We start from the raw sequence: 13,415 nt of genomic DNA on the forward strand, positions 1-13,415 counted from the left end.
GCAGAGCTTCTCTGCTCCATGCTCTATACCCCAAGCCTGCGAGACCCAGCAGGTAGACCCACGCCATCACACACTCGCATCCTGCAAGAGCCGTCCATGTTTACAGTTCCCTGCGACTGCTCCTACCGAACACACCCCGGAGGTGTGAGTGCCTGAATCACGAGGCTCTGTTTACAGCTCCTTAAATTAATATTCATTAATCCTTCTTTATTGCAAAATCAGATCTAAACATAAGCAGCAGCTCAGGACAGCAGGATGGTGGGCAACAGCAGAACAGCCTCTGTGCCTGCTGCTTTGCTGGGCTTGCTGCTGCCGCTGCCATGGGTCGATAGCTACTTTGGGGAGAGGTGCTGCTCCCAGCCACCCCCACTGCTCCCTCTGGGTGTCTGCTTGCTCTTCACCCCCTGCCCCAGGGTGGGGACAGTCCCTCCTTGGCCTCATCCAGCTGGTACTTGCACACGCTGCTGAGAAACTGCCTCCTGGTTCTGCCCAACATGCGGAATGGGTACATTTGTTGTTCTAAAAATACTTGACATCTTCGAGGTGTTCATCTCCTAAAAGTTTTAAGGACAAAATCAATAAACCTATAACACAGTCCTTTCATTTGGTAAATAATTGCATTCATTTTCCTGCAGGTTCAACTATCCTCATGATACACTTCATTCGCTCTTGCCGTCTAATCCATTATTTTATTAGATGCTTAAGTCACCCTTATCAGACAGTTAATAAGAGGATCACTGTAGATAGTTAATGGCAACATCTTCCTCTGAAAACTAATTAATAGAAATGCAACATTCAAGTCCTTTGGAATTTGTCTCAGTCTAAACCTCTTGCTAATGAAGCAGAAGAAATCACTTAAAAATATGCAGAGATGCTCTGAGGTTTGTTAGAAACCTACTTTGCTCACTGTATATTTAAGTATAGCCTAATATGAAATGATCTTTTCAAAAGTGAAAGCCTTTCAGCCTCAGCTCTAGAAGATGAATGTGTATTTTTGATCATCAGCACTGGTTCACTGCGCTTGACCTTAAACACGCAGAGATTTTTGTACAAGACTGAGTCCCTGGCTGGGTGATGGGAACGCTCCCATCTCCAGGTGGGATCCCATCTCCAGGTGGGATCTGCTGAAGAAAGCCACCCGTGCACCTGGGCTGCTCCTCTGGGCACCTCCTGTCTTAGGGGAGATTGACATTAGAGATAAGGAAGAAATTTTCTACGATGAGAGCAGTGAAACACTGGCACAGGTTGCCCAGCAAGGTGGTAGATGCCTCATCCCTGGCAGTGCTCCAGGCCAGGCTGAATGGGGCTGGGAGCAGCCTGGGCTGGGGGGGGGTCCCTGCCCGGGGCAGGGGGTGGGACGAGATGACCTTTAAAGGTCCCATCCAACCCCAACCAGCTTGTGATTTTATGATTAGGAGAGCGAGTGTGCAGGAACAGCAGAGAGCGCTCAGTTTGGGGGATAGATGTGATAAGATCTTGTTGTACAGATTCCATAATTAATTTTAATTTACTTAATTAAGTATTTAGTCTTTGGGGAAGGAAGATGAAAAAGTTGCTTCATAAACTGACAATGGGCCATTGTTCTCAGCTTCTTATCCTGGAGGCATGCAGGATAATGAGAGCTATAGAAATACTTGGACAGATTGATTATATAGAGCAGATAGGAGTCCCCCGGCACAGGCTTCTCATACATTTGCGGAGTAATGGATACCTCCGCGCTCTTCTGGTGTACGTCCCCACTCCCCGTCTTCGCAAGAAATTAAACTGGCTTTGTCTGACTGCAGCTACTGGGAACAAATGTGACAGTATTGAAATAAAGACAGACAGAAGAGAGCAGAAAAATTGGACTGAATTGCCCGTGGCTTACATGGGCAAGATGCAATTCAAAGTAACAACTTGGAGACATTATGGAGATATTATCTCTGATTTGAGAATTTGAATTTAACAGATTTCAATCCAGACTGCATTCTCCACACACATGTGGAAGAATTCTTTATGGAGTGACTCAAAAAGATACCCGGTCGAAGATCACATAAAAGCGCCAGATCAGGAGGCGATGCTCTGGAAATGGCAGATAGTTAAATTTATCTGACTTCTTGAGCTCGATATGTGGAAAACTAAAATTTCTCCACAAAAACAAATTTTCATTTGAAGACTTACGGCTTGGGTAGCTAATGAAGCGGTTACGGGTTTAACCTCTGCCAGAAAAATCATCCCTTCACCAAACATTAAGTCAGCAGACAACAGAAGTTGGGGAAATGATGTTATTAAAATTCTAATGTGGAAATTCCCAATACTTTTCCCCAGCATACATAAAAAGAAAATGATATAAATATAAAAGAAATCCAACAGATGTAGCGTCATATGGACTTGCTTAATGACAACGCTTAGCCTTTCAAAAAAAGATTTACATCCACATTCACTACTAAAACTTGACATTTGCATTGAATAATTCATAATTTGTTGCTTGCTGTGCTTTGCTGCCTTTTCTCTGTTCCTAAGTAATATTAGCTCTGCTGTTAGTGAAGTAGATCAATTCTAACAAACGCAGATATGTTGCTGTTACTCTGTAAAACGTGAATATGTATTTAGCTAAAGCCATGTTAAAACTTTCCCAGCAAGAGCTCTTTGCCTGTAATAGAAACACTCTCTACAGATTTAATTCCCACCATTACTGGGCTTCAGCCTAATTCTCCCACAACTATTCCAAGTATTTTAACAAGAATCACACGTAGTTTGGACATGTGTTTCCATGCCTACATGTGTCTCATTTTACGACAAACTCGTTCCACCTCACTCTTTGTACGGATGCAATGAGGTGGCTGCTGGGGCTCTGCCACCAAGCTACAGAGACCTTCTCCCTTCACAGCCACTCGTCTCCCACCGCTCCCTGACCTGCGGAGGGAGGAGAGGTGCTTGAAGACACACCTGCATTCAGCATCTGTGCAGAAACTTGTCAAGTTGGTTGCTAAAGCAGGAATTCAGATGCAATTTCTATAAAAGTTACTGCCCTGAATCAGGTTTTGGGGTTGTAAATACCATGCTTGTACTTCCATAAATCTCCTGAAGTTTGTACTTATTTTAAAAATATTTTTATATGTTTATTTTATACTATTTATTCTTATTTTAATTCGAACACTCTATTGTCTATTTTAACCATTTGGTCGCAACCAAGTTACTAGTTACAAAGGTTCAGGTAGAACCAGGTTTGTCCTGACACTCTGCAGTTGGGAGAAGCTGCCGGTGCTTTTGCCCCATCAGCCTGCCCCCTTCTCAGGGAGAGCTTGCTTCATTTATTCATTCAGACTAATGGCTCAAGGAGCATGACACAAATTCATTTCACAACTACAGCACACACTGAAGGGCCTAAACCCTTTTATTTTTTAATTCATTTTTTTCCTCAGCAGCGGACAAGCTTGCTTTCCTCACCTGGAGACAGAGCACTGGTCTGCATCATACCCTGAAGACTTCACTTGATGAGCCAATATCCTCAAACTCAAAGCACAGGTATCTAATCAATATTTCAGTGTTCTGGGTTTTAGTTTTTTTTGTTTGTTTGCTTGCTTTGGTTTTGCTTTACATTTGAAATTCTCTTTTCTATTCTACATAGTTTATACTGCTTCCATTTCCACTTCCACTTGAAATATCACATATATGATCAGGCTTTAAATTGCAAAAAAAGTTCTTGCAGAGCATGCCAGTCCAGCCTTAGGAGTGTGGGATGGGAACATAAAAATCATATGTTTAATAACGGGAGGAGAGAAGAATGTCAGTGATGCTCCTTGCTGCTGTATCAATAATTTGGAGGTTCCTGCCAATCAAAAGCACATATGGTAAGGATGTCGATACCTTGCTCATAAGGTACAACAACTTCCCTCATAACTTAGAAAGCAAATTAACAGAAAGGCTGTCGTGACATTATCTGAAATGCCAAAAGCCTCACATTTCATAATTTATAGTAACTTCATTTTTTTGTAAAATACATGTTTGGATATCTGAAAAATGAAGAGCAGGCTTGAGATGGCTGGCACACAGTAAGTTAACTGGGCAAGGGAGTAGGCGTGCTGCTGGGGTAGCTATTTTGGAATACTGTGATGACACCTTTGTGGCCAGACAAATAATTTTGCTCTATCGAGTTGGCTTTTTGGATGCTTTTCTGCAGCGATACTGGGAGGAAGAAACACAAGTTCTCCTGTTTTGTCATTTTGGTTGATGAGACTCTCAAGATGTATGAGACCAAGTCAGGGAACTACAGATTCTCTTTTCGGTCACAACTAAACAAATGAAGAATAGAATACAATATGGAATAGAATATAGAACATAGAATAGAATAGAACATAGAACATGGAACATAGACCACAATATAGAATACAATATAGAATTATAGAGCATAGACTATAGAACATGGAACATAGACCAGAATATAGAACATGGCACATAGAATGTAGAATATAGAACAGAATAGAACAGAAGAGGAGAAAGAAGTTTTTCCTTTTTTTCAGGGGTAAATCTTCACTTTTCTCCTCAGAAGCAGAGCGGCTCCCATGATGGAGAACAGCTAATGGCAGACCCCAATACTTTCTGTTATTTTTATGAGTGTTTCTCTTCCTGAAGAAAAATCAGTGAGAAGAACAAATTATTTTCCTGGAACTCAGAACAAGCAGTCTTTCTACCAAGAGTTAAGAATTGCTTCTCTTTCAAAAAGGCCTAAAATGATTGTGATTTGATGAGACGGAAACTTCTGAAGTCAGATTTAAAAAAAAAAAAAAAAAAAAAAAAAGTCTATTCTGCAAACTTTTATCCTGTCTGAAAAGTTGGTGGTTCCTCATAGCACAGACTCTGCAACATACAAAGCAGAAATCCGCTGAGTAGTATAAATATATATATATATATATATATAATTGAAAGTATTTCTTCATTTTTAGGATACTTCTTTTTAGGGTTTTGGGTTTCTTTTGCATTGCAGCCTTGATTTTGGTGCCTTGACCTTCCTCAGGGCGAGATTGCTTTTTTTTTTTCCTTCTCCCCCTCTCACACCATCGCTGGTTTGAAGTGACGGGTATTAATGTTGTTAGTTAAGTGAAACCACTGATGCCACAAGAGGACTTACCTGGCGGTGTCCCGCGCCGCTGGGCCCGGACGCGGATGTGGCCGTAAGAGGCTCCGTCCCCATCCCACACTGGAACTGGTTTAGCACCGTTCAAAGCCAGGCTCAAATGGTGGCTCAGACCCAGTTCGCTCCCTCACTGGGACCCAGTTCCACCGGCAATTTTAAGACACAGCTGATGCCGCGCGTGTGCCGTTGTTCCCTTTGTTGTGCCGCACCTGTGCTCACGCTTCCTTGGGGTCTATATGCAGGAATGCCTGGGGATGCTCTTGCTCCGCCTTCTCCACACCGCTTTGTCCAGGGTAAGTACGACAACACCCTTCCCATTTCCCATATCTTTTCCAAAATAGAAATTCCCAGAAAGAACTATTCTCTCTCTCTCCACATATATTTATTTTTTTTCTTTTTCTGTTCTAAATCCTAACCCCTCATCTTCTGTTGGGCTGGCACTCAATTACAGACACACACTTATCTCGCAGCAGGTAAAAACGCGAGAGATGAAATCTCTCCAGAATGTGCTTTTGTGGGGGTGATTTCAATCAAATCTTTTTTTTTTTTTTAAGCAACAACAAAAATTGCTTTTAAGTGTTCACAGCCAATAAATACATTGTAAAAACTGGCAGAGAGAAATGAACGACGAAGGCCTGACGTCCCGCTGCTCAGCTTTCAAACGCAAAGCAAATACGCGACTAGTTCAGCTTCAGTAACAGCTGGCGGTGCAGGGCAGCAAGAGGCTGGTGAGACTTTTTGGGGTACATGTGCCCAGGCAGCATTTATCACAGCCATACACGCCACTGCATTTGGACAATATTGCAGGAAATGGGTGAGCACTTTCACTTTCAAAGGCTTGCTCTTTTAGTTAGCCTCTCATCCTTGATAGTGCAAGTCCACAGTAACCAGCAGCAGGGCAGAAACCCTCGGGGTGGTGGACTGTGGGCTCCCTGGGCTTGGGGGGTCCCCAGGAAGCCCCCAGGCTCATGTCCTGGGATAGACAAATTTATTTTTGGCAGGATTTTTTCCTTTTTTTTTTTTTTTTTTTTTTTTTGGAGGTCTATCAGTGTTGATTCACCACCAGTGTGAACAGTGGATTTTGAACTAAATGATCCATTGATGGGCTTGGGGCTTTGTAGATCAGGAACGTGCTCAAAGCACCGGGTTAATGGCATTTTTTGGGGAATTGTGAAACTTGAAGGTTGAGTTACTCAGTTAGTACTGGTAAAAACAGCAGAGAGAGGGAGGGGACCGAGGGCTGTGTTAACGGAGTGGATCTGTTTGGACTTGGATGAGAAGGTCCTGGATTGCGTGAGCACAAGCTCCAACAGCCACCGGCTTCCTCAACTTACCCGTTGGATGTCGCAGCTGATGCCGTTACCTTCCCCGAGGGCACCGCAGGCAAACTAAGGACCGGTAATTGGATCTGCAGTCTTAACTGTGAATTCTCTTGGCTTTTATGCATTTAAATCAACCTCCATGTTGTAGGTTGCTATTTAATTTGACAACGGTGCCCGTGGCCCCTTTTAGGCCTGGGCATCCCATCGTGGCATCTTATAAATACATAGGAAGACAGTCCCTGCCCCGAAGAGAACATCACAGTAACTTTTTTTTCTGGTGATTTAATCATAATATTGACAACTTTATCAAAAATTACAAAACTGATATTAAAAAAATCTCTAATTCTTAGTAAGACTAGAATGGGTTTTTTTTAAAAAATAGAAAAGCACTTTTATGCTACTGCTCTTCTGGAATTCTCACATTACAACCCTACATAGCAAAATACAAACCGTAGCTAAGAAAGGTAGCAGTCCTAAGGTAATTCAGTCCACCACGAGCCCTCTAATATCTCTATACCATCAAACTCAGGGACTCCAAAAAGATATTACATCACTTATAAACCTCCTGCAAAGCTGATTTAGGAAATACCTTTAAATTTTAAGTTCTTTTTAACCCCTAAAACCTTAGACTGTGAGGATAATAGACCTGGGACATCAGAAGTGGGGTGAGTTTTTTTGATTTTTTTTTTTTTTTTAAACTACGTGGATGTTAATTTTACAGCTGATACCAGCCAAATGTTTTCTGCCAGAAGTAAAAATATGAAGAAAATCCACTGAAATAAATGAAAATATTTTTTATGGTGTTCACAAAATGCACCATAATAGAAAGAGGAATATTTCCTTTAATTTGAACGTCATCTGAATGACTCAACCACATTGTCACCCACTTAGCAAAAGAAAGCATAATAAATAAATAAATAAATAAACAAGAATATGTAACACTTTACATCCGCAAAGAATCACGTAGTTCCCTAATCTACCGAGATACTGATTGACGTCGTGGGCTCGCTTTACTCAGCCAGTTCAGTTTTGTGTGATTGTGCCATATTAATGACAAATAAAGTGTTGTTCCACTTTCCACAATGGAGTCGGTTGTTTTTTTTTTTTTTTTTCTTTTTCCACCTTTTAAATATAGGAATTCTCTCTTAAATTAGAAAGTAGGCAAAAAGTATTTTTTAAATTTTCATTTTTAAGTCTTCTATTAGAAAAAATATAGATTTTTTAAACAAAAAATAATAAGGTAGAAAGAAGGGTTGGGCCTCCATCAAAAAAGTATATTATGCTTTAATGCAAAGAGAAAGAAATGGCTCTATGGGCAAAATTCAAGTATGAGTGACCAGTTTTTTAATCGTAAAGTAGGTGCAACATTTTTTAAAATGTTACAACACTGCATGACCTGTAATGCTCACAATATTTACATTAACTGCTTACATGAAACCATAAAAACTCTAAAAGAGAAAAAAATTGGTATGGACTGAAACAAACTACTCCTAGCACCCACATCAACGCCATTATTAACCAATGAAATCAAGTGCACAAAAATACTTTACATGGCCTACTGATGTAAAGTATACATCGGTGAGAAAGTACAAACCTAATCAGTTAAAATGCCAAAAGAAGGGTCGGTCAATACAAACTCAGTTCTAGGACAGAAAGCAAAGGGCGAAAGAAACTGAACTGAGGCAGGCGCTCGCACACGCACACGCACGCACGCACGCGGTGGCGTCAGAGCCCACGCGGGTGTGGGCAGACAGCAGGGAAGCGGGCTGGCGTGGCAAACGGACAACATCGACTCTTGAAACCAACACAGCAACTCGGAACAGAAAAATGGGAGCTAAACTACACCACCACCCCCCCCAAAAAAAAAGTTTGTGGTGTTTTTTTTTTCTTTTTTTTTTTTTTAAATTAATAAAATCAATCACTTCACATGAGCTTGCATGGAGGACGGTGGCGTTACAAAAAGACAAATGAACCTACCCCGCGGAAGGAAGGGCTCCTGCCTCCCTCCAGGCCCCTGCAGCCAGTGTAGCTATTGCGATCCCTCGGGCGGGGGAAGGAGCAGTGGGAGCCGTTTCGCCAGCCATGAGAAAGGCCAGGGGCCAGCCCGGAGGTAGTGCTGCCCGCTCTGGCACGCCAGAGCCGAGGCTGGGAAAGCCGCCGGGTCCTGTCGTCCTCGGGGACGGCCGGTCTCGGTCATGTCCTTCAGAGAGTGGAGTGTGGGACTTGGGCAAGGCGGATGGGAAGAGGAGCAATGACTTGTGATCCTGGCGCCGAGTGCCGGGTACCTGGAGAGTGGCAATACCGCCAGCTTCCCAGGATGCTGATCACTGCCAGTCCTTAGCTAGAGAGTGAGATTTGGGAATTCAGGGAGGGGGGAAAAGGAAATCTGAGGTAAGTGGTGGTCCCGGACGAAGAGGTAGGGGTTACGGACTCCAGCCCGGGACCGGGAATGGTGAACTGAGAGTTATTTCGGGAAGCCTTGAAGACAGAGGATGTCATTGCTTCCATCACCATCACCACCATCCGTGTCAAAAATAGAAATGAAATCAAATGGAAATAATGTTGTGCTACACCTCCGTTCGTTAATTTTATAATGGCTCATAGCTTTAGACTTTTAAATCTGTAGTGTATTAATTTTTTTCTACATATTTTTCACATTTCTCACTTAATATAACATAAATAATTTGGTTAATAGATTTAACCTGCACATTTCAGCCACATTAATATATATAAGAATCTGTTAATGGTATAAATAATTCTTTTTAAATAAAATAAATCTGATATGTTACATAATACTGATAAAAATTACTGTTGCTAATAGTTTTGTAAGCCACCCTTAATTTTTTGTTTTAATACTGCGAGATGGATACTGGAATTACTTTTACGAACGCTGCGGAGCATGCCCTTTCATTCTACTGCGAAACCAAACCGTAATCAATACTGATCACATTATTAAAGCAGGGCCTCTGCCCCCTTAAAAGTAAACACGATGGTTAATGACGTTAGATAATTTAAGCTAATAAATCTAGGGGTTTTGAGGGGTCAACGTTACGGGGGATATTAACTGTTTAGTTTATCAGGTGGCTATGAAACTTTAACTACAGAAATGGTTGACTAAAATAGTCCATCTACTTTTTTTTTCTTTTTAATAAAATCTACAGCATTCTACTTTAAAAGCTAAGTAAATAAAAACGCAACCGATAGTTGCAGCCTTTGAATTATTAATTAGAGCTGTGATCCCACATCCCGTTAGGAATCTGCAAGGTTGCACTCTCCTACAGAGACCTGAAATGGAGTACAGTACTTCCAGGCAAGGTTCATTCCAAACAGACAGTATCAATGAACACTCAGTGGCGTGAAGTGTATGTCATAATTAAGGTATTACATAATCATGCCTTCTCTCTGCTGTTAAATACAAAAACAGCATCTTTTACATTATCATATAAAAGCATTTAGGCTGTATTTTTATTTATCACTTTACACTGGTAGTCTCTTGTATGTGTACTCAATAGAAACCAAAGAATTTTGTACACTATTTTTTGTACAATAAAAGATAAAGTGTGCATTAGGTACGCTTGTACATGACAATATTGTACAATATTTACATTTCAGATATCACCATGAAATTCTGTATTATCTATATACACAATGAAAATTTCTCAGAAACATTTGGACTATTTCTTATAATCACAATTTTAGTATTATAGAAAAAAAATTCAGTAATCATCTGACATTGTTACTGCAACCTTTCAAGATTTCTGATTGGCTTACCCAGCAACCGCTATCCCTCCTAATCATCAAAAATATTGTACCACTAATCCGCGTAGCACCCTGTGATGGTATCTATCTGTCTTCATATAAATATTGATATAACCACGTCTATATCAATACCTACATATAGACTTATGTGCACGTTCATTTTGATAAGCACTGGACCAGTAACAACGACATTCAATGTTATCTAGAGATCTTCCTCCTCTTGGGCTTTGGAGGCTTCACTTGTCTGTCTCCCTGGGGGATTTGGTGGACCTAAAAACAAGGACAGTTACAAGTTAGCAAAGGAGACTGGTCAAAGTAACCACCCAGTAACAAACCAACTACAGGATTGCTTGAGGTGCTGTTATGAAACGGTTCTTAACTACTTGATGTTTACATGGAAGCCTGAATTAAAAGAACTTCAAGAACTTTAAGGCACCAGGGAGAAAGAGGCTGGTGCCACAACCTGCACATCTCAGCCGGTGACAGTCATCGTGAAACCATGAAATCGGGCACCGAGTCCCAAACTGCGACCGTGTCACACCCTCAGAGGCAAACCCATGTGCAACACCGTGGCAAGGGCAATAAATTAGGAAGTGGGTGGTGAGAAAGTACTGCTCACAGGGAAAAATAAGAGAAGTCAAATCCGGGTCTGCGGTAGCATTATTAAGGAACAAGCTACAGCTAGCAAGCTCGGTCTTTGTTTTAAATTTTGAAAGGAAATACTCCATTTCAAGCTGCATGCGAGATTAATTTGAGCGTGAAAATGTTTTTCATCTCTGACTGCTCAGTAAAAAACGCAGCCTAACTGGCAGAAGGAGGTGGAGGAAGGCTGGTGCCTAGCACGGAATAGCACTACCATCTGTCGGCCGGAGCGAGCTCTGTCCTGGGTAGAGCAGTTTGCAGCTTCCAAACAGCAGTCAGGCAACAGTGACAAATCCTTCAGCAACGTGCCAAATTATTTCCTTGGGTTCTTCCTGAATTCCTTCAGACCGCTAACATTTCCTACGTATGTATTGGCTCTTACCAGCAGAAACAAATTCTTTGAGCTAATGATCTTGTTTGCACATGCTTTTCATTTAAAATGTAACTGATGTCTGAACAGCTGAAAAAAATGCCAGTCACTAAAAAGAGAACCGTTGATTCCCTATGAGTGCTTCTAGGAATCATAATCTTTATGGGAATAGATTTCAATCGCAATTTTTGTGACCAGATAATTCAAATATAAATCAAGACTATGTAATGACACACAGGCTGGTACATCAGCTTGTCTGTGTTATGAAACAACTAGATCAGCAAATCCAATTACAGCAGTTTCCCCTGCGCCGGTTTATATCATAGTTAAAATGCATATAGCAGGCAGTTTGTAGTGTCACTGGATTATAAACGAAAAAAAGGTATCAGCGGACTGGTCCGGCCCCAGTGTGTAAGTGGCGGCGTAACTGACACAGGAGGCGCGTGTGCCAAACGAGTACCCCATATTTATTTGTGACAGACCTACAACCTTTCCTTTTCCTCCCAAAGACAAGAGGAAAACGCATCATTTTGAGTCAAAACTCGATCCCATTTCCTAAAATTCACAATTCTAAACAAAAGATTTGATTTTGTTCTTATTTACGGCAGTCGCTAAAAGCTACTGAACAACTTATCCCGCATTTCCCGGTTGTTCTGCACCGGGCTGTAAGCCTGGCATTCTGCAGGCGCTTCCCTTCGTACACTCCAGAAACTTCCCTGCAGTTTTACTGCTACTTCTAAATATGCACATGCACACGCATCTTCAGTACCGAGCACCAAAGAACAGGAAAAAGACTTTTTTCTATATTCCAATGTTTTATAGTTAATAATTTGAATAATTACAAACGATAAGATAGGGGAGGTTACATGTGCTGTGATAGACTTTGTTGCATTTCTAAGTCTGCTTCAAAGAAATTACAGCCATGTTTTAAATACGATGATGAGTACATTGTATAAACTGATTTTTTGTATTAGAAAGATCCTGGGCTTACCTACTAACAGTGTCATTACTGTAGAAAGAACGCCATCAGATTTGGTGTTAGGAATTCTCCTCTTTTTTTTTTTAACTTACCTTTCATGACAATATCCTTCATTTCACATGAGGAAAACTTTACTCAAAGAGTTTTACATTCAAAAGAATAATGCTTTGCAATGTGGTTTCAATGTCTTGCTGCTTAAACGGAGAAACAAATGAGCCTGACTTTGTGTTACTAATCAGAGAAAACCCATGGAATATGAGTGGGACTGGAACTGATCCAAATATTATCAGGCTGCATGTGTAAAACTAAGTCCAGGAATCAATCTTTGTAAAAAATAATATAATTGGCAACGCAACTAAAATTCTTCAACTTTTCCCATTTTTCAGAATGATTAGACATTTGCAAACAGTTTTTAATGCAGGAGAAATATTGAAAAATTCTACGTTACTTATGAAAATAGAAACAAAATTTATGTTAGATAGCAACCCAAACCAACACTCCCTATCTTCAACTGACACACGTGCAGAAACACAGAAAAAGGAGATTATTGCTGATGTGAAAAGAAACTTACATTCCCAGACATTTTGTCTAGTTCACTCATGGCCTCGTGTATAGCAGCTTCTAAATGGTTATTTAGCTTTCCACTTCTAGGAAGAAAAAAATTAATGCCGTTAGTAATTCTCAGTAACAGAAAAAAAGCTAAAAAACTCTAAAGAATGTCATAATAAACACACAAACTCCTCGGACATACTGTACTAACTGTAGAGCCTCCTAGGTTGTTGCAGCACAAAATATCACGCAAAACAGAGGCTTGTGTTGGAATGATAGAAGAAAACCACTTCAATGAGTTGTATGGTTGGTTACAATATCCACAAGACAGATTAAGCCCATGAATAAAAAGCAAAAGTACTTCATGGTAACACAGCGTTTTGTGCAGTCTTGTTTTTTTGGTTTTTTTTTTTTTTTTGAACCGCCAGCAAAGGGCCAGGCTACCATGGGTTTTGATCAGGAGCAGAAGAGGAGCACTCCAGCTACTCTGGGCTTTCTTAAAGACTTCAAGCGTTACTAAACCTCTAGTGCCAGCTCGCCTCTGCCTCCTTCCTGCTCCACATTATATGCTGCATTGACCTTGTACATGGGGTTACACTTCAGTGATACTTTTGCGAAGGACTAAACATGTACATCGCTATCACCTTGAAAAACCAGCGTGATTGGCAAAGTTTCCCC

General features: G+C 40.9%; 1 protein-coding gene across 9 annotated transcripts in view; it reads right to left on the reverse strand.

Moving 5' to 3' along the window:
- Positions 1-9,876: 9,876 nt before the first annotated feature.
- MBD5 (methyl-CpG binding domain protein 5) overlaps positions 9,877-13,415 on the reverse strand; it is a 145,248-nt gene continuing 141,709 nt past the window's right edge. For all 9 annotated transcript variants that reach the window (XM_040602749.1, XM_040602748.1, XM_040602744.1 and 6 more), the window contains 2 exons: positions 12,760-12,835; positions 9,877-10,467 (listed from right to left, as the gene is read on the reverse strand). In XM_040602749.1, the coding sequence (XP_040458683.1) occupies positions 10,396-10,467; positions 12,760-12,835 (148 nt within the window). In that variant the 3' untranslated portion in view covers positions 9,877-10,395. The remainder of the gene's footprint in view (positions 10,468-12,759; positions 12,836-13,415) is intronic.

This window comes from Falco naumanni, chromosome 8 (genome assembly GCF_017639655.2).
Source record: "Falco naumanni isolate bFalNau1 chromosome 8, bFalNau1.pat, whole genome shotgun sequence".
Lineage (NCBI taxonomy): Eukaryota > Metazoa > Chordata > Aves > Falconiformes > Falconidae > Falco > Falco naumanni.